Source organism: Cydia amplana, chromosome 6, assembly GCF_948474715.1.
Source record: "Cydia amplana chromosome 6, ilCydAmpl1.1, whole genome shotgun sequence".
NCBI classification, from domain to species: domain Eukaryota; kingdom Metazoa; phylum Arthropoda; class Insecta; order Lepidoptera; family Tortricidae; genus Cydia; species Cydia amplana.
In genome coordinates, this window is record NC_086074.1 from 18,671,568 (window position 1) to 18,693,526 (window position 21,959).

General features: G+C 40.9%; 2 protein-coding genes across 2 annotated transcripts; one reads left to right on the top strand and one right to left on the bottom strand.

Annotated features, from left to right (window-relative positions):
• Positions 1-182: 182 nt before the first annotated feature.
• On the bottom strand, positions 183-1,442 carry LOC134649054 (B-cell CLL/lymphoma 7 protein family member A). Its single transcript, XM_063503769.1, has 3 exons — positions 1,221-1,442; positions 956-1,140; positions 183-793 (listed from the first exon to the last, which is right to left on the bottom strand). The coding sequence occupies exons 1-3, from the start codon at positions 1,307-1,309 to the stop codon at positions 666-668; spliced, it is 402 nt and encodes a 133-aa protein (XP_063359839.1). The 5' UTR covers positions 1,310-1,442; the 3' UTR covers positions 183-665.
• Positions 1,443-2,255: 813 nt separating this feature from the next.
• On the top strand, positions 2,256-21,659 carry LOC134649031 (transmembrane GTPase Marf). The gene is made up of 15 exons (XM_063503732.1): positions 2,256-2,439; positions 3,005-3,312; positions 4,256-4,382; positions 6,265-6,427; positions 7,580-7,810; positions 9,685-9,792; positions 11,375-11,525; positions 12,836-12,999; positions 14,550-14,702; positions 15,432-15,639; positions 16,428-16,660; positions 17,839-18,000; positions 19,061-19,257; positions 19,919-20,134; positions 20,918-21,659. The coding sequence occupies exons 2-14, from the start codon at positions 3,111-3,113 to the stop codon at positions 20,118-20,120; spliced, it is 2,301 nt and encodes a 766-aa protein (XP_063359802.1). The 5' UTR covers positions 2,256-2,439; positions 3,005-3,110; the 3' UTR covers positions 20,121-20,134; positions 20,918-21,659.
• Positions 21,660-21,959: the final 300 nt, after the last annotated feature.

Below are 21,959 nucleotides of genomic sequence, written 5' to 3' on the forward strand. Positions count from 1 at the left end.
ACCACATATTATCAATGTTAGATAACGAAAAAATTATAACATTGGTGACTTATAATTTTTAAAACAGCTTTATATTTTATACACACCAATGACTTACTAAATAATTTAGGTAGATATTTACAAATCATTCATACATATTTTAGTCATCACTAGCATACCATTTATAACAGACATAAAACATTTGCTTGTATTGTAGCAAGTGTGAAAGAGACAATTTTTTTATGCCTGGGATAAATGATGGACTGTAAACTATGGTATGAAATGCGGTTAAAATGCAAATAAAAATGTTAATCTGTAAAATAGTGTTGGCCAACCCTATCCTATCAACAATAAAAGAACTCTTAGCACTTAAAGTAAGCTGCTGAGTTGCCTGCAAGCTCGCCTTGCTCACAAGTATCATGTATGGCAGCATTTATATAAATAGTATTCACAGCACAGACATTAAAACAATAGAAGTAAATGTTAATATCAAATAGCACTGCTTAGCCATCACTAGAGTATGACTAACAAAAGTTGAACCAAGCAAAATCAATTTTATGGCAATTCAATTGGTAATCCATGTTATGCCGGACTGAATTTGCTTGGTTCAACTTTGATTAGCCAGACTCCACCAGCCAGTTGCAATAGTCCTTGCCTCCATGAGGGTTTTATTTCTTGAGCTTGCCTCAGTCAGTCTTTAACCGTTTCGCCGGTGTTGTGGTGCCACTGCTTTGGGAGTTTGAGTCCTCTGAGAAGTTCATGTGTGTTGAAGTGAACTCTGTGGGGCCCTGGGAGTCGCTCACAGTTGAGAAACCTGAAAAAAAAACATGTTTAGTGTGGTTATAAATTATCTAGCAATTTTTACATGAAAAGGGATTCATACTAAAAATTAAAACAGACATCACGTAACATTAAAAGTTGAATTATGGTAGGCACAAACTTTATTTATGGCACAAGTAGTTTGACAAAAACTTACAAGTGTTAGAGTCCTCGGCCATTCCGAAGTTGGAGTTGGATGAATCGTGCATCTTTTTGGGGGTCAACGTGTTTTCCTTATTATCGCGCTTGGCCGCGTGCTTCTTCTTCTGCTCGTTTGTTGATATCGGCACCCATTTATATATTTTCATGGTTGTTTCCCCTATCGTCACCCATTTCTTTTCCCTGTGGAATATTTATTTACGTTAGGATAATACATATTTATCGTAAAAAAACGTTTAGAAAAAACTGTGCCAAATGCGTACCAATGGCGAACTTTTTCAACAGCTTGCATGACTCTTTTGATGTCATCTTTAACACGGTTCCTAGTTTCGGCGCGTACGGAACGAGACATTATACTAAGACTTAGTAATAATATAAACTGTAATTATTAAGTTATAAGTTAAAATAAATTTAAAGTAAGTTCCTTAATTCAACGGCGTTTAAAATCATCCGCACAAGGCTTCACTTCACGAATTTCGCCATTATGGTTTAAGGGGGGAGGGGGTGAAGTTTAGGACGTCGCCGGGATTATGAATTATGGCAGTATAGAATCTGTCTTATATCAATATAATAAGGTAGGTATTTCATTGCATAAACATGATAGTTACGGATGTCTATGGCTGCTCTATGGTAGTCTATGACGTCTTGCGTTTAGTTATACCACGCTGAAAACAAAATAGGTAAAGCTTTGGTTTCCTCCGATAGCGGTGCCGTCATATAGCGGCCGTCTCCATACAAATACTACGACTTCCATATTTAGCCGTATTATGACGACCGGTCTGGCCTAGCGGGTAGTGACCCTGCCTGTGAAGCCGCGGTCCTGGGTTCGAATCCCAGTAAGGGCATTTATTTGTGTGATGAGCACAGATATTTGTTCCTGAGTCATGGTTGTTTTCTATGTATTTAAGTATTTGTATATTATATCTATCGTTGTCTGAGTACCCACAACACAAGCCTTCTTGAGCTTACCGTGGGGCTTAGTCAATTTGTGTAAAAATGTCCTATAATATTTATTTATTTATTTATTTATTTATTATTTATTTAGTATGGAGACGGCCGTTATATGACGGCACCGCTATCCTAGGAAAACCGATCTTAACTGTTTTATCTCTTGGATCCATTTTAGGATGACATCATACCTCTCCATTACTTTAGAATGTACTTAATTTTATTAAATGATTACGATAGTCATTATTATTAAGACTGGAAAGCATTCATTTAATGATTCGTTACTAATTTATACAAATAATTGAAGCAAGAACTAAACAAATCGATCAAGTGTTTTGATTGGCAGTTACGACATTAGCAGTTTAGAACCAATCACGTTTGACCTACATCGATAATGAAAACATACCAACATAAAAACTAGTAGAAAATTAAAAATAGGGAAAAATCATACATGAAAATTTTCTAGGTAATCCCTGCGTAAAAATAATTTTAGTTTCCGACTAAATACATTTAAAATGTTGCTCTAACGTACAGGTAAGGGTATTCCAATTAGATTCAGTGAAATACTTCATTTTCAGTGCTACAGATGATAAGTTGATTAATTTTGTACTTTTGTAGTCAATTTTGACTTATATTTAGCGGCTGTCAGTTGTTTTACGTCTTGTGTATTTTCTGAAATAAAATATATCCTGTCTATAAATATCATTGAATTTGTACACAATCATTCACGCCGTTTGGACTGCAGCGATGCGCATTGATTGCGATGATGCAACGAGATGATAAGGTGCAGTTTATTTCTAGTAACTAATGCTTCTGTACTACATAATTTGCGTTGTATACACTGTCTTCCAACCGTATCTCGATGTTGTGCCTGTGTTGTGTTGCCCCACCAAACAGACCTGAGACATAACCTCAAATAAGTGTTCCTGGTGTCAGTGCTAGAGCTGGCTGCACCTGCACCCGCCCTCTGGGCGTGCACACCCTGCCCACGGCTACTTGTCCTGTCACTACTGTTTAAGCTTTCTATAGAGCCACTATGCAGCACTGTTTAATTTAATGTTCCGTTGCACATTATTATGCCTGTTATTTTTTGTTGCAGTAACCTGCATGTTGTGTTCGAACTGTAGAGGTGATACAGTGACTATATTGTTGCGTTGTCCACCGTAAGGTACAGCTAACGAGAACCGTACATCTTCCCTTTCCGTATGGCTGCATATGTTAATCGAACCATATCCATGATGGCTGGCGACGGGCCGCACAATGTGGGGCTCAACAACGGCAATGTGCGCGTCAACATGTCAAACGTGGACTCCCCGCTGCAGATTTTTGTGAGAGCCAAGAAGAAGATCAATGATATATTTGTGGAGATTGATGACTATGTTAAAGATGCCGTCACATTTATGCATGGTAAGTTTGTTTTTATTTTAGTAGTATTTCCAAGCATAGTCAACCTTGTACCTTGTGATGTGACCCTCATATTCATAAATCTGCCTCTTTCTGACAAACAAAAATATCAACTATACAAATAACTAGAAATCAATATGAATGTGAAGGTTACTAAATATTAAAGTTTTTAAAGACTTAATATTCAAAACATCTAAAAAGTACTATAGTTCGTTTTTTTTACCATTAGAAAGAAGGTAAGCGATCTTGACATGTCTTTTAATTGAAAAACGCTTTTTAAAAATCAGTAACAGTTACTTATGAAAGCAGAAGAATATAAATGATCATATTAGATTCATATTTGCCATTATTTATTTTTAGATTATTTAAGATTTTTTACCTTATTTCTAATGCTAAAAAAACGAACTATAATATAATACAACAATCCTGTATTGATCTGTTTGACATGTTAATCTACTTGCTTGTTATCAGTGTTGGCATGATAACTGTATAGTGACAGCAGATCACTATTTAGTTCTAAATGTCAATGGCCTAGCTAGATTATCATAACACTCTTATATGGGTGACCTTCGCGACAATTATGGTTTGAATGTGTGTCACTTTAATGGGCCGTTGTTCAATTGTTCCCCTCATGTACACTTACAATATTTGATGAATGAGTTGTACAATACTAGCATACTAAATAACAGTGGCATCCAAAACTAGATTTAATGATATGATAGTGAACTTTTAGACACTAATCCCATACCTTAAAAATGTATGTTACTGTTACTTTCATGTTTCTAATTTTCATTTATGTTTTTTTTTTTTTCAAACAAACCTGTGGATGGATCTACGTCTTTTAAGACTACTATTCTAAATCTGGATACTACTCTTTATGTATACTTGTATAGCCTTAAATTGTTTCTCTATGAATAAGGTAATGACTAGAAACTAACATTTTCAGCCGTGTCAGGCGACAACAGTATCGCGACCCCACAGGACGTCACCAATGTGGAGGCCTATGTTAGTAAAGTGCAGGCCATTAGGGAGGTGCTCAAGAGGGATCACATGAAAGTCGCGTTTTTTGGCAGGTCAGTCCATACACTATGTGTGATTGCCGGTTACCACCAGGTGGGCCCTATGGTTTAAAAATGTTACAGTTTATAATTACATCATAAAAAAAATTATAGTACCTGCTAAAGGTAAAAAATACTTCTGGATGGTTTTCCAAGACAGGACATGGACATGAGTGCCAATTTTCCCCTAGTAAATGGTGTTCAGTATGAGTAGTATGACCTACATATTCAACAACTGGAAGTCCTGGAGTACCTATGGCTAAGGGTTGATAAAACGCCCACAGTATGGGTATACATTCAATCAAATTCATCATTATATATTAGATCAAAAGTAATGCTCATGGTCATGGCTATTAACCATGAAGCGGAGCCGTTTTTTATACACTCTATATACTGTACAGGTTGATTTATGAGTTATTAACTAGCTGTTAAATTTTTATAGGTGCTGTAAACTGTTAATATTGTTAACTTTTTACATAAGAAAAAAAGTGTCCATAAATTTCTATACATTTTTCGATCTTTCCATTGCGCGACCGCCATACAAAGTCTATGAAAAATGGTGACGGAATGGAAATAAAAACCTTAGGACACTTTTTTTCTCCTTTTAGGATAGAAAGAGCTCGTGATTCTGAGTAGAAATAACATAAAAAATCTCAAATTTGAAAAAAAGTAGGGGACAACAAAACAAAAAACGCCCACCTACATTTAAATCAGCTGGCTTGGTGAAGCCTTAACTTCACTTAGTGCCAGTTGCACTATCCGCACTTGACAGACTGATCAACGTTACCCGGCGCGCCGCGGCGGTTTACTATGAAACTTTCCATACAATACAATTTAGCGAACTCTTTAACAATGACAAACAGTTAGGTGCAACCGACCTAACATAATCGAGAGTAAAGTGGAGAATACGAATCTTGTTGAATAATCGAAATATGTACGATGAACACTATGCAATACATAACAGGCACGTTAATTTTGTCAATATCAGTTTTCAAGAAACCCTCTATGTAAAGATCACATAAGAAGACAATTAAAATATAATTATCATAATTGTGGAGAGTTATGCGCTGAATACAATGTTCACGGTGCACTCTGCTCACCGAGCCGTTAAATGGCCCCTTTTATACTCGTGGCGGCCAGTGGCCTCATTGGGTTACGATTTGTTTTGATTGATACACATTATTAAAGGTTAGTACTTTATGGGGGCATTTCACTAAAAGATGGCTTTTGTGGGAGTCGCATATAGCAGCTACCTTAACAAACTGCTAACATCGTACAATATACCTTTGAACACTAAGCTCAGTTATCAAATACCTACTAGATTCACCGACATAAATCAGCCTACACCTTTTTCAGTCAATTGAATAAACTATAAAATGTTATTAGCATTTGACGAAATAACCCGTAGCCTTTTTTTACGTATAGGTAAATAATATTTTTGGAAACATCATTGAAGTTAGGAAAATACATTCCGTTCATGGCGTCATCATTCAGTAGCGTGAATTACAGTTGCAGTCGGAGACGATATATTTATGCGTTTAGAGTGACAGGCTGTTTGTCCACACTTGTTGTTGTTGTTCGTCCCAGAGGTGCATAGAGCCTCTACAAGATCCTTCCACGCCTTTCTGTCTTGAGCAACAGTCTTGGCCTCGTTCTAGCTCCGTCCTACGGCTCGCAGCCCGTTCTTTACGCCCCGCCTCCAGGTGTGTGCGGGCCGTTTGCGAGCTCGCTTTACGCCTTGAGGCCGCCACTCAAACGCGATACTGGCGCTGATTGTTGTTGTCCACACTAATAAATATTCCCTAGTATCTCAAAAACCAATCAACCAATTTTTCTAAAAGATTTGTCTCCTATTATTCTTATATTTTATTTATCTGGTTTATCTCTCTATCTACAGGACGAGCAACGGCAAGAGCACAGTGATAAACGCCATGCTGCACGACAAGATACTGCCGAGCGGCATCGGGCACACCACCAACTGCTTCCTCCAAGTAGAAGGTTCCGATACCGATGAGGCCTTCCTGCGCACAGACGGCTCTGATGAGAAGCAACCCGTACAGGTATTGACTGAGCTCCCTTGAATAAATGAATGGTTGTAGTTCTAACAAACATCATACAAACATCAACATTTATTCAGCAAATAGGCCACAAGGGAACTTTTACACGTCAACATGGAATTTACATACAAGCAAAAAAAAAACATCAAAAATTATATTTTACTGAAAGTCAGGCCACCCCTATCTCTAAATATTTTTTTCTGAGAAATTGCTTATTTTAGTTGTCGGGAGAATAGACTTGAATTTCATTGATATTTCACCACTTGCTCCAGATTTCAAAAATCTGGCAATCAACTGGGAACTTTTTTAAAGATCCAATGCAACAAGTTTTTAGTTTTCAGAGAGTTTTTTGTAAAAAGAAAACAAAAATGTCATCACGATAACGACATCGAGAAAGAGCCGATTACAACCCAACCTACACAAATGATGATCAAATTCAATTATTTCCGACTTTTTACGTATGTCACCGGCTCACCGGACTAAGTCAGGCGACTTAAAAGAGCTGATGTGCTAGATATTTAAGGAAAGGTAGGGCAATGGCCCTATCATTCTGGAAACGTCACATATACTCCCCTGAACCAATCTTATTATAGTCTTGTGACTGATTGCAGATACTATATACTTATGTAAGGCCTGAGTGGACGCTCGAGTTGGGCGTGCAGCGGGGCGGGGCGTGCGGCGTGCATATTAAACAAATGCAAGCGTATAGGAGCGGCCTTAGTGCACGCTGCTCACATCACGCGTGAGCCCGACGCCACGCTGCACGCCCCGCCGAACGCTCCGCTTCGAGCGTCCACTCAGGCCTTACACTAAGAAAAAAAAAACAATAATTTACTTTTCACCTCAGCAGCTCGAACAAGGGAACAAAATTTAATTGTTGGTATATCTTAAGAAAACATGAGTGAATAGAGGTAAGTGATGAAGAAGGAATACATTTTTCGGGTTCTCTAATATGTTCTCACTGCTGAGGTGAAAAATGTTGTGTACTACACGAGATCAAAGTTATTTACATCTCGTGCGCTTTTGAGTCCCTTATTACGCTCAAGATTCTAAATTAGAATCTATTATAGAATCTTTCGCTTGCACGGGACTCAAAATAAGCACTCGAAGAAATATCAAACTTTGATCTCTTGTTGTACAAATAACTATTTCCAGTCGGTGAGCCAACTCGGGCACGCCCTCTGCGCGTCGCGCCTGCAGGAGTGCTCGCTGGTGCACGTGTACTGGCCGCGCGAGCTGTGCGCGCTGCTGCGCGACGACGTGGTGCTGGTGGACAGCCCCGGCGTGGACGTGACGCCCAACCTGGACGAGTGGATCGACCAGTACTGCCTCGACGCGGACGTGTTCGTGCTCGTCGCCAACGCCGAGTCCACGCTCATGGTCACCGTGAGTACGATGCTGTCCATTATAGGGCCATTGTGCTAGTTCCAACGCGGAGTCCACGCTCATGGTTACCGTGAGTACGATGCTGTCCATTATAGGGCCATTGTGCTAGTTCCAACGCGGAGTCCACGCTCATGGTTACCGTGAGTACGATGCTGTCCATTATAGGGCCATTGTGCTAGTTCCAACGCGGAGTCCACGCTCATGGTTACCGTGAGTACGATGCTGTCCATTATAGGGCCATTGTGCTAGTTCCAACGCGGAGTCCACGCTCATGGTTACCGTGAGTACGATGCTGTCCATTATAGGGCCATTGTGCTAGTTCCAACGCGGAGTCCACGCTCATGGTTACCGTGAGTACGATGCTGTCCATTATAGGGCCATTGTGCTAGTTCCAACGCGGAGTCCACGCTCATGGTTACCGTGAGTACGATGCTGTCCATTATAGGGCCATTGTGCTAGTTCCAACGCGGAGTCCACGCTCATGGTTACCGTGAGTACGATGCTGTCCATTATAGGGCCATTGTGCTAGTTCCAACGCGGAGTCCACGCTCATGGTTACCGTGAGTACAATCATAGAGAAAAAAAGCGGCCAAGTGCGAGTCGGACTCGCCCATGAAGGGTTCCGTATTTAGGCGATTTATGACGTATAAAAAAAAAACTACTTACTAGATCTCGTTCAAACCAATTTTCGGTGGAAGTTTGCATGATAATGTACATCATATATTTTTTTTAGTTTTACCATTCTCTTATTTTAGAAGTTACAGGGGGGGGGGGGGGGGGGACACACATTTTACCACTTTGGAAGTGTCTCTCGCGCAAACTATTCAGTTTAGAAAAAAATGATTTTAGAAACCTCAATATCATTTTTGAAGACCTATCCATAGATACCCCACACGTATGGGTTTGATGAAAAAAAAATTTTTGAGTTTCAGTTCCCCAAACCCCAAAAACCCCAAAAATTTATCGTTTTTTTTCTATTTTTGTGTGAAAATCTTAATGCGGTTCACAGAATACATCTACTTACCAAGTTTCAACAGTATAGTTCTTATAGTTTCGGAGAAAAGTGGCTGTAACATACGGACGGACGGACAGACGGACAGACAGACAGACAGACAGACATGACGAATCTATAAGGGTTCCGTTTTTTGCCATTTGGCTACGGAACCCTAAAAATACATAGAGTGCTCACTCCATACATCAGTTTTAGTACCAAAAAGACTATTATCATTTAGCATCGAGTAGCGGAACTATCAGTACTGCTACTTGACAATAGATGTAGCACCGACCGGAAAGTCTTATGCTGTTGAGATAAGACTTTCCGGTCGGTGCTACATCTATTGTCAAGTAGCAGTACTGATAGTTCCGCTACTCGATGCTAGATGTAGATACTGAAATTAATAGTCTGAACTGATGTATGGAGTGAGCACTCTTGTCTTACTATATTTCTCTATGGTACAATGCTGTCCATTATACCTATAGCAGGCGTGGCTCACTCCGCGATTTCGTCGCATCGCAACAAGTACCTACATGTACATCCGTCCCACACCAATTTCGGTGGCTAGCCCTATAAGCCGCACGTGGCGCTTGCGCCACCTAGCGGTCATATCTGTCGTAATCGTAACAGACGCGTTTTGTTAAAGAGTGAATCTTCTGTACCTAGTACTATTATTCATTCTGTGCCTATAGCAGGGGTCTTCATAGTACAGGATGCTAATCAGGCCAGCGAAATTAACAAAGGTCTGGCCTTATTTTGTAATAACAAATAAACTTGGATCTATATGATATTCGTGATCCAATGATCAATATTCATCTAACTGATTCTGACAAATTCATATCATTATCAAATTTTGATTCTTTGTTCTATTTTGTTCCAGGAAAAAAACTTTTTCCACAAAGTATCGACAAAGATATCGCAACCGAACATTTTCATACTCAACAACCGGTGGGACGCCTCCGCCTCCGAACCTGAATATCTGGACCAGGTAATTGATCTTACCAATATTATAAATATGATTTCTGTATATTTACATGTGGTCACTATGTGATCGAAAAACAATTCTGCTCTAATACTTAAGATTTAGGGATTGTAGGGACTGATTGACAACTTTACTTATACTACAGGTATTTCAAACTTAGTTTGTTTTAGTACCTACACTTGATTTTATACTTTAAACCTGCTTCTAATATTGCATTTATAATTAGGTATATCAACAAAAGCGGCATTCTACGAGAATGTCGCTTACGTAACGCTTTCGCCTTGTATGGCAGCTACCTTAATCAAATCCCTAAAGTTCTAGATTATACTGCCAATTTCTTAGTCAAGTCGTGAAATATTAACAGACCCAATATAGCTTACTCAGCATTTTCAGAAGTATTAGAATAATGTCGTTACGTAAGCGACATTCTCGTGGAATGCCCCAAAAACGGATTATATCGCCTATATTGAATTTATGCTACATCCCGACGTCTCGAACCCTTTACATATAACACTTATTCCACTTATTTCATGAGTAACTATAGTGGTAACCGAAGACCAATCCATTTCTGAAGAACAAATGAGCCCCTTTGAGTCCTCTGGCCTGTAAGTGCCAGGGTTTTGACATTCCATTCATTTTACATGAAATCGCGTACGTGAAAGTTAAAGGTAACGTTTCTGGTGACGCGATGATTTTTCTTGTTTCCGTTATGTTTGTTTGTTAAAGGGGAAAGAACTCATTTATTGTATAATAAGTGTTATAAAATGAATATAAAACTAAAATTAACTACAATTAACATAACAAAAGCTAAAAAATTAAAAAAATTGCGCCCTTGGTAGGGTGCCCATCACGCAGGCAGCGTTCCCGCGCTGGATTGCTATGGCCAATCTTTCCGCGAGAAAGCTGCCTGCGCGAGGGTCACCTGTGGCCTCCCTTAGGCGTTTGCTGAGCGCCTTGTGGAGTCCCCGAGCCTTCGATCAACACGGGCTTCCGACAGGTCGGAAGGGATAGGTTACGTACAAAATCCAATCTGTAATGACGACACAAATACATAGAAAATGACACCCTACACAGACAAATCTTGCAGACCTCGATCTGTTTTTGTGTACGGACGAATCACAAGTGTCACAACACGTACACTAACACATTTTCGTCAAAGAATTTTATTGTTTTCTGAGAGATGAGAAGTCGGATTTGTCGCTCGACCGATCCGCAATTTGTACTGGGCGAGCAAAATCGATAAATCCAGCAATTACATAAGACTAAAATATAATAATTCTGTTTAAATGTTATTAAACGTATGACATGTAAAAAAAAAATTACATGTGAAATGTAACACCTTCTTTTTGTAAATTTGATGTCCCCGACCTCTTTTTACAACAAAAAACCGAGCAATTAGGCATTTTTTCTGCTGCTGTGTTCGCTCGCGCGTCTGGACTCGGTCTAGTTAAAAATCCGAGCGCAACTAGTTTTATTACCCGCGCTAGATCAGTTGATCTTGTACCTAGGCAGAGGGGAAATAGTGCGAATGCCGCATCCCTTCCGTGTTGATCGAAGCCCCGAGCCCCCCTACCCCACTTTGTTAAAGGTCCGAACCCAGCACGCTAACCGCTGCGTGGATTTCCTCTCGCGCGAGCTGCGAGTGTGCTCGCCCAAAGAAGCAGAAGAACGCATCTTCTTTATCTCTGCTAAAGAAGCGTTGCTGACGCGCATGCGCGAGAGAGAGAAGCCCGTCACATGTGAGTAGGACAGACATACTTGTTATGATTTTGTGTTCTTTGTATCCTTGCCAAACGTAGATACTGGACTAATTTAAACTTCATAAAATCTTTGATTCAATAATAGGGTATTTGACTGTATTGAAAATAAAATGTTTTACACCATGCAAGAAATAAAGCACCAGAATATTAATAGAAAAACGTAGACAGCGGTTATTTTTAGCCACAATTTCTATTTTAAAACCCGAATAAAACTATAAAGAGTAGGTGATTTGATCGTGACGTCACAGTATGCTATTGTTTCATATAATTTCCATAGTAACATCGTTTTGACAGTTCGAAATAAGAAACTGATTTGACTAGTAGTAAAATACTATAGTGGTGAATGAAAGATACACATGAATTCATTATGTAGTGAAAAAAGAGTTTTCTAAAAGTGTTTAGACGGCAACACATTTCCATTTCTTTTTCAGTTTAGCAAGTCTCAGCAAGAGGATTAGGCTATTTGGTTGAGGCGTGAAATTATGACCTTGAATGACTCCGCCTCAACAGTGGTTGAAACGCAATGTTCATTAGGAATGTAATAGTACATTATTGTCGAGGTTCGGAAGTAGCTACTTGCAGGCTGAGGATTCGTTTTAAACGGACGACCTTGGGAGTCCGTTTAATTGAATCCGAAGCCAGCAAGTAGCCTTCCAGCCGAGTCATATATAGTGCTTTTCTCAAAAGTGGTGCAAGAAATAGAAATATTTTACAGAACTTACAGAAGCAACGTTCTCATTTTCACAGAAAAAAATACAACCATTAAAAAAATTTGCTTGCCGCCTTTAAAAAAAAAGAAGTGTATTTTTCTGCTGAAAATACGCCAACCTATTTGAGACACCTAAATAGTCGCGGTACCAACATTAAGCCTGTAACAGACTATCGCACCGCACCTTGGAGCGTCGCACCCATAAGTGAGAGCGAGAAAGAGATATCTGTTTCTCGCTCTCACTTATGGGTGCGACGCTCCAAGGTCGCGGTGCGGTGCGATAGTCTGTTACAGGCTTTATAATAATAAGTGCTGATCATCTGTTTGGCTGTTTAAGGGACCTATGCCTTCATTTGATATGGCCATTTAAAGTTTTAAAAAGTTTGGAACTCGTTAAATAATGGAATTTGTATGCGACATTGCAGTCCCGAAATCGAGACTGCAATGTTTTTAACTTTTTAATTTTTTGAATGACCATAAACTACGCACTTCGCGACCTATTTTTTAACCGGCAACGTCGACTTTGCCGTCCATTTTTGAGAAAAGTCATTTCACAGTAGTAAATTAGAATTATTTGCAGCGCCGACGCTGGTGGAGGGCCACCAGGTGCGCTACTTCGAGTTCGTGGACTTCGAGCGCAAGTTCGAGGAGTGCATCAGCCAGTCCGCCGTGCGCACCAAGTTCGCGCAGCACTCGCGCAGGGGCAAGAACATCGCCTCCGACGTCGTGGCCAAGCTCGACCTGGTACGCATGTGTTAAGCCCGGTATCCATTGCGCGCCGCTACCGCGCGAGCCAATGTTCGATGGTTTGCCGCGCGATATGGAGACGGGGCTTTACGATGTCATCGGCTAAAGTCGGAACGCATGATTATCGCATGCAAAGAATAACAGAGGTTAGAAGAGGCTACATGACTAATTTTTTTTTATGGTATCAATCGATCGGGTTTGTTTTTAGGATCAAACGTCTATATGGGACCCATTGCATTAAAGTAACACAAAAGTCAGAAATTGTAGTCAAAGTCCGACAGTCGCACTTCACTCGCGAAACGCTCTATACAAAACGGCCAGAGGCCGTGACGTCATCGCCCACGTTGTAGTATGGACAAAACAAGAAAATTGCGTTTTTGTCGGTGAAATATTGCGTTTATGTATATAGTTGCTATACAATATTTTTTTTGGTGAAATGTAAGGAATCGAATGGTACCCTTACTTTTATCGTTTTTGGAAGTTAAAAAAAACTTAAATTTTGAAACTTTCAGGTCCTGTATTTTTGTAATTTTTCAATACCTATTTTATTTTAATATCCACATTATTGTGATAAATTGCTCGTTTGCTATCCATTTTACTAGATTTTGTTATAAAATTCAACATGTGTCAACATCCCTATTGGAAAGTGTGACCCGCGTGGTCCAATAGGGAATATTACGCGAAACTCTGCGTAGAGGGCGCCACTACCACGATCACTCATAATCTGAGGGTCTACCGCAAACGAGAGAATTTTGTTATCTAACCTCTCTATCACTCATATTCGAGCGATAAAGAGGCAGGTAGCCGAGTTTCGATTTTCGCGTTTCCCGGCAAGCCCTTTGCTTTGTAAACAAACCGCCTTGATGTATCAATGTCATATTTTATTGTCTGTGAAAACTTGTCAAAAAACAGTTTAATGCAGTATGTATAAGTTATTCTATGCCCTATGGTTCACGATGGGTGTCAGTGCTGCACTCTGGCGGCAGAACATTGCAGTAATACGCCCTATTATGAAAACAGAATGCCAAAGAATTTACACAGCATTGGGTTTTAAAAACTGAAGAATAAGAATAAGAAGAATAAGAATTGTTTATTGCCACATACATGAACATAAAATAGAGTTAGAATTACTTACATAATAAAATAAAACAGTTGTTATCATATACAAAACAAAAGTGAGAAGATCTTTGTATTAGGCAAAGGGTTCGAGTCTCAGCGTGTGCCGGGCCTAGGTGCCCGGCGCTGGTTTTCAGACCGGTCCCAGACTAAGGACGGTCGGAAAATATTACCTACATTATTTATGACAAATTACAGTACGTTTGTGCTCGTTTGTATACATAGGGTTTTACTACTAACATTTCAGATGAAAAATACCGTCTCTGTAACTGCCATCTCATCTGACCAACCCAGAGTGAAAACTGGATCTTATTTGTTAACCGACTTCCAAATCTAAAAGGGGGAGGTTATATTAATACAATTTCGCAACTGCTACCTTTCGTATCGACGATATTTTCTCAAAAATCGAATAATTAATGTAAAATTTGTAGGTGTACAACAACGCTACAGAACAAAAATCCGCCAAAGTAGAGAAGCAGCGTATTCTGCACGAACAACTGAGTTCCATTGAAGAGCAACTGACGACCGTCACCCGCCAGATGAAGGACAAGATCAACCGCATGGTCGAGAGTGTCGAACACAAGGTAACACTTTATGTTGTTTTTTTTTTATATTATACCAAACTAGCGACCCGCCCCGGCTTCGCACAGGTTAACAAATTATACATAAAACTTCCTCCTGAATCACTCTATCTATTAAAAAAAAACCGCATCAAAATCCGCTGCTTAGTTTTAAAGATCTAAGCATACATAGGGACGGACAGACAGCGGGAAGCGACTTTATTTTATACTATGTAGTGACTAAAGCAATGTATTTTTGTTCTTTTGTTAACAGAATTGATAACCTTTACTAGGTTCATTAAGCTTGGTATGGGGTTAGATAGATTTGTACAACATTTTGCTATAAAATTTATTTTATTTTGACTTTAGGGTCACCAACGGAATGCAATCAAAGTTTAATTCTTTGAATGTTTTGGAATTTAAATTCTGTAATGATGAAGAAAAATTTATCTGGGTTATATTTACATTTAATTCTTAATTTATCTTTCTATTCTAAAATGTAATAAATAGAAAAAAAGTGTCACAATTTTGAATTTTTTGCTCTGGAGTTTGGCTCGATCAACCAGCGGGTTCAGCACGGTTCCATTTTTATCGACTATCACTATGCCCGTCACTTTCGCACTTACATACTTGTTAGAACGTGACAGGCATGGTGACAAACGATAAAAATGCGACCGTGCTACTAGGGCAGAAATTTGGCACCAGTACACGTTTATTTTTCGGCGTAAGTATGACCTTACCATTTCTTTTCAGGTGTCACTGACCCTCAGTCAAGAAATCCGTCGCCTCGCAGCCCTAGTGGATGAGTACGACACCCCGTTCCGCGCCGACCGCGCCGCACTCGAGCAGTACAAGCGAGCTTTACACCGTCACGTGGAGGCCGGACTAGGGTCCCGGCTCAAGAAGAGGCTCAGCCACGATATAGGACACGAGATGGACGAGGCGCAGAAGGAGATGGCCGGTGAGTGAGACGGTAGACACTACGTCTAGTAGGTTAGTGCGAGACAGTATACAACGGCGTAAGAACAGAATACGACACCCCCTTCCGCGCCGACCGCGCCGCTCTCGAGCAGTACAAGCGAGCGCTGCACCGTCACGTGGAGGCCGGACTAGGGTCCCGGCTCAAGAAGAGGCTCAGCCACGATATAGGACACGAGATGGACGAGGCACAGAAGGAGATGGCCGGTGAGTGAAAAAGAAAGATATCCAGACTTTATTAATTCCGTGTATTACTCGAGGTAACCATGATAAGAGCAGAACATGCTCAGGTCGTCAATAAGTGTGGGGACACTTAAGTAGTTACTATTGTGACTTCCCTGACGTATATCAAAATCCTTTTAACTTATTAGGGAGCGTGCATGTTAGGGAGCAGCATAGGACCCGTCAGATTTTTAAATGTGAAGTATATGCTTTCCGATGCAGCCCACAAGATGCCAGAGCATACTATTACCAGAACGGTAGATGGTAACACTTGTTTTGGCAATGTACATGTTTATGTAAATGTAAAAATGTAAATGTAAAAAAGTTTATGTAAATGTAAATTAAACTTAAATTTAGTATAATTTCACTTTGCATGGCTTTTTAAAGCCTAAATGTGTATGGCTCTATAAATAATAATGTAACACCATTGTATACCACATTTAATGGCAAATAAATATATTTATTTATATTTATATGTTTCTGATTCGGGCCACGAGATGGCAGACCCTCCAATGCGCATGGTCCTTATAACGATATATTTTTTTCCAGAGCGCATGTACAACATCCTGCCCATGCACAAGCGGGCCGCGGCCGCCACCGTGATGCAGCCCCACCAGCAGCCCTTCGAAGTGCTGTACCGGCTCAACTGCGACAACCTGTGCGCCGACTTCACCGAGGACCTCAGCTTCCGCTTCTCCTACGGCCTCACGGCCATCATACAGCGCTTCCAGGGCAGGGGGCACACTAAAACAGCGCTTAAGAACGCCCCGCAATACACGCCGGTGAGTTACACTCGTCACGAGGTTTTGGACCACCTCAGCTTAGGCGGACTTCACTGAGGACCTCAGTTTCCGCTTCTACGGCCTCACCGCCATCATACAGCGCTTCCAGGGCAGGGGGCACACTAAAACAGCGCTTAAGAATGCCCCGCAATACACGCCGGTGAGTTACACTTGTCACGAGGTGTTGGACCACCTCAGCTTAGGCGGACTTCACTGAGGACCTCAGTTTCCACTTCTACGGCCTTATCGCCATCATACAGCGCTTCCAGGGCAGGGGGCACACTAAAACAGCGCTTAAGAATGCCCCGCAATACACGCCGGTGAGTTACACTGGTCACGAGGTGTTGGACCACCTCAACATGTGAGGACGTTACTGAGGACCTCAGCTTTCGCTTCTCCTATGGCCTCACCGCCATTATACAGCACTTCCAGGGTAGGAGGCACACTAAAACAGCGCTTAAGAACGCTCCTCAGTACACACCGGTGAGTTACACTTATTACCGGTGAGTTACATTGATTGAGGGGTTGTACCATCTGAACTTGCGAGGACTTTACCGAGAATCTCAGCTTCCACTTCTATTGTCTCACCAAAATCACAACGCTTCCAAGGCAGAGGACATACTAAAACAGCGCTTGAGAAAGCCCCGCAAAACACACCGGAGCGTTACACTTGTCATGAGGTGTTGTACCATCTCAACCTGTGAGTACTTTATTGAGAGCCATATCAATTTAATGCTACCCTGCACGAGGTTTATTTACACAAGCACCATCATAATTTTCTTAGCTTTTACCCGACTTTTTTACGGAAGCATAGAGAAAAAAATACATAGAGTGCTCACTCCATACATCAATTTTAGTACCAAAAAGACTATTAGTATCTAGCATCGAGTAGCGGAACTATCAGTACTCCTACTTGAACTTGTAGCACCGGCCGGAAAGTCTTATGCTGTTGAGATAAGACTTTCCGGTCGGCGCTACATCTATTGTCAAGTAGCAATACTGATAGTTCCGCTACTCGATGCTAGATGTAGACACTGAAATTAATAGTCTGAACTGATGTATGGAGTGAGCACGCTTGTCTTATTATATTTCTCTATGACGGAAGCGACTGTCATTTGACCTTTCAACCCAAAGGGGAAACTGGGCATTATCAACATTATATGATCGCATTTTTGCAGATCCCGGCGACGATCACCCCGGCGCCCAACTCCATGGAGCTGACGCGGCCGGGCGGTGTGGTGGGACCCTTCAGCGCCGAGGAGTGGAGCCTCGTGTCCAAGTTCGCGCTCGGCGCGCTCACCTCGCAGGGCACCATGGGCGGCCTGCTGCTGTCCGGCTTGGTAATGTACCGACACAGACAACATAACTCAGTTGTACTGCTCGAATAGTATCATTTGACAAGTATAGTCGGGCCTATGTGTCCGCCTCGTGTTCTTTATGTCGTCTGTGATATCTCTGATGGCAACATATATTTCGGGGATCTCGGAAACGATCGGGGATTTCGATGGAATTGGCTATATGGAAGTTTTCGGGCGCGAAAAATCGATCTAGCTATACTCCGTTTTTTTAGGGTTCCGTAGCCAAATGGCAAAAAACGGAACCCTTATAGATTCGTCATGTCTGTCTGTCTGTCCGTCTGTCTGTCCGTCCGTATGTCACAGCCACTTTTCTCCGAAACTATAAGAACTATACTGTTGAAACTTGGTAAGTAGATGTATTCTGTGAACCGCATTAAGATTTTCACACAAAAATAGAAAAAAAACAATAAATTTTTGGGGTTCCCCATACTTCGAACTGAAACTCAAAAATTTTTTTTTCATCAAACCCATACGTGTGGGGTATCTATGGATAGGTCTTCAAAAATGATATTGAGGTTTCTAATATAATTTTTTTCTAAACTGAATAGTTTGCGCGACAGACACTTCCAAAGTTACGGTAAATATGTAACAATTATGAATCTAATACGATCATTTATATTCTTCTGCTTTCATAAGTAATAGTTACTGATTTTTAAAAAGCGTTTTTCAATTAAAAGACATGTCAAAATCGCTAACCTTCTTTCAAGTTCTTTCTAATGCTAAAAAAAACGAACTACAGGTCTGATATCTGAGAAAACGCGCATTTTCGAGTTTATATATGATTTCCGAGCACTGTACTGATATTTCCACTACTTGACGCTAGAATCTAGATGTCGACTACGAAATAACTCGCGTTTTGGTAAAAAAACTGATGTATGGAGTTACCACTCTTTCTTTACTTATTAGAGTCTGTGCGGAAAGAGAAGAGTCGTGGAATGTGTTGGGCCCCATACATTTCACGACTCTTCTATTTCCGCACAGACTATATATTTCTCTATGGTACAAATACAATAATCGTAATTGAAATCCTCCGCTTTTTCAGCTGCTCAAGACAGTCGGGTGGCGCATAGTAGCCGTGACCGGGGCCGTGTACGGCGCCCTCTACCTGTACGAGCGGCTCACGTGGACCGCCAAGGCGCAGGAGAGGCTGTTCAAGAAGCAGTACGTGACGCACGCCAGCAACAAGCTGCGGCTCATCGTGGACCTAACCTCCGCCAACTGCAGCCACCAAGTGCAGCAGTGAGTACTAGGCTATTCCTTAAGACTAATCTGCAGTTATACCAATCTCCCTGTCCTGTTATAATTTAGCCAATATTTTTTATAGATGGATTTTTAAGGTGTTCCAATGTTACATAAACGCGTTTTATACCGGACTATAAGCTCGTTTATGGAAGCGCGTGTAGGCTTTTATATGCAACGAAATATAGCGCACGTGTAAGCGCGTAACGTAACGCCGAAATGACCGTACACGCGCAGGAAAAAACGATAATCTGTAACCGCCCTAAGAGCCCTTCCTACAAATCCGACATCTTAAAAAAACTATTTAACAGCATATAGTGTTTGTTTATAATCTTATCAACACCTAAAGCAAAATTGTTTTCGATAGACAAAATTATCTTCTTATAAATTGATTAATTTCTATAACAATATTTACATTGAATAATTTTACGGTTTAGACTCACTTGTTTTAAGTCACATGTCGCGCGAGTGACTTAAAACAAGTGAGTCTAAACCGTAAAATTATTCAATGTTAGTACGGCTCACAACAGTTTAAATTCGAATATTTACATTAACCGCAAAAATAATTTTTCGTAGTCTAATTCCATAAAACAAGCTCAGCAGCGACTAGCAGCAGCCTTCACTTAATTTAACATACTGTATGTGTCTATAAATCTTCCAGGGAACTATCGACAATGTTCGCCCGCCTGTGCCGCCTCATCGACGAGGCGACCACCGAGATGGACGAGGAGCTGAGCGAGGTGCGCGAGGCCATCAAGATGCTAGAAGACGCCTCCACTTCGGCCAAGAAACTGCGCAACAAGGCCAACTATCTAGGCCACGAGTTGGAGTTGTTCGACGACGCGTTCCTCGCACACAACTGAGTGACATTGCTGTGGTGAGTACGCCAGATAACTAAACAAGATTCCTGCTGTTGAAGTGAATTTCAACAGGTCGACGACGAGTTAAGCGAGGCGAGGTGTGAGGCTGTCAAAATGCTGGAAGACGTACGTTTCGGCCAAGCTGCATAGCAAGGCCACGACATTGAGCGACTTGCGACGGCGGCAGCTAAAACCATAGGTGCGAGACACAGCGATCGGACCTTTCGTTCCCACCTATGGGTGTCGCTGCCGCCGTCGCAAGTCGCTCAATGTCCGAGATACGGCTCGGCCACGAGTTGGAACTCTTCAATGATGCGTTCCTCGCACATAACTGAATCTAAGAAGGTGAATGAAGGATCCTATTTCACCGGTGGTCTTTTTCATCAATAGGATGATTCGACTTTTTGATATGAAAGGAAAAATAAACAAATAAATGAAAAGTTGTGTCGGGTGACTTCTACTTTCTTGCCACACATTCTACAATTGATTTGTTTCACAACTCCTGATCTTATCATCTTATGTGTAAGATTATAAGGGTTGCCATACGTCCCGTATATACGGGACTGTCACCGTATTTTGTTGACCCTGCCTATAACATTTATTTATTTATTAATAGCGCTCTAGAACCCCCCCCCCCCCCCCCCCCGCGAAAGTTTCTGAGGCGCAATATGGCCCTCAGGTAAAAAAGTTTGGAGATCCCTGCTCTAGAATACCACTGTCCCTTATCAGTACCGACTAATTATGGCAACCCTAAAGATTATTAGACATAGACATATTAACTGTGGAATCATTTTTCGCAGGTATGGAATGTGCTGCTCACAGAGACCGCCGCCAAGCGGCGTCGCGCCGAAGGTAAACGTACGTTATGTTCAGTGTATAGTATAGCGAATATACCTCCATGTACATTACTACGACTTGTTGTTTTCACACGTTATTTATTAACATGTTTTATAGCGATCGAATTACGCGAAGGCTAACTTCTAGGAAACCGTTGAATGTTTGACATTTTACTCGCTTGAATGAATTTATGTTAGGTTTATTGTGGTTCCTTTGTGATTTTAGTTTATAGTTTGCCTCCGACACCGCGGTGCTATCTGTACATACGAGTAGAGAAGCTCTCGAACGTTTAGTTTCACTAAAACAAATTGTTATTGTAATTTTAGGAAATTCTAACACAATCTTATGAATTACATTTACGCTGCTCGTGTTATCTGTCTGTATGTTACGTATTTATTAGTGTATAGTTATCGCTTTAACTCCTAGGTTCTGTAAACGCACGACGTAATTCGTGCTAGAGATTATACGAATTAGTTACCTAAAGGAACTAGGACCGGTACTTTGGCAATGCGTTCGCCTGAAGTATTGATTACCTGTGATACAACTTTATATGGCTTTTTAGCGTTTTGCGTGTTCACTACACGATACACTGCAGTGTACGACGTTTTGATAACTGGTACTGTACCAAATCTGTTTTACTCATAATGAAATTGATAATCAAGTTATGTTATGGATGACTCACGCTACGGGGCCGAGTGACATTTAGCGCTCCAAGCATTAATACACCGAAATATTGTGGACTTTCCCCATGGCAAACATGATGGTAAAACCCAGATTAGCGTGAGTTATTCTTATTTATACACTGGCCTTATTGTATGTTCAAAAAATACAATCATACCAACGTAAAAGACAATGTCCATGTCACAATCGCATTCATTACTTATATATTTTTGCCACTGACATTTTAACTTTATTTACGTGCACAAAACTTTTTTTTACGGCACCTATTTTCATGTAGTAAATGTGATTGTTCTCTGGACTACAGATAAAGACGCTGGGTCCAAA

Coding starts and splice junctions, on each gene's coding strand:
- LOC134649054 (XM_063503769.1), bottom strand. CDS start 1,309: ATGTCTCGTTCCGTACGCGCCGAAACTAGGAACCGTGTTAAAGATGAC. Junction 1,141..1,220: donor GTTGAAAAAGTTCGCCATTG/GTACGCATTTGG, acceptor AATATTCCACAG/GGAAAAGAAATGGGTGACGA. Junction 794..955: donor GGCCGAGGACTCTAACACTT/GTAAGTTTTTGT, acceptor TTTTTTTTTCAG/GTTTCTCAACTGTGAGCGAC.
- LOC134649031 (XM_063503732.1), top strand. CDS start 3,111: ATGGCTGCATATGTTAATCGAACCATATCCATGATGGCTGGCGACGGG. Junction 11,526..12,835: donor GAGAGAGAAGCCCGTCACAT/GTGAGTAGGACA, acceptor AATTATTTGCAG/CGCCGACGCTGGTGGAGGGC. Junction 14,703..15,431: donor TCGAGAGTGTCGAACACAAG/GTAACACTTTAT, acceptor ATTTCTTTTCAG/GTGTCACTGACCCTCAGTCA.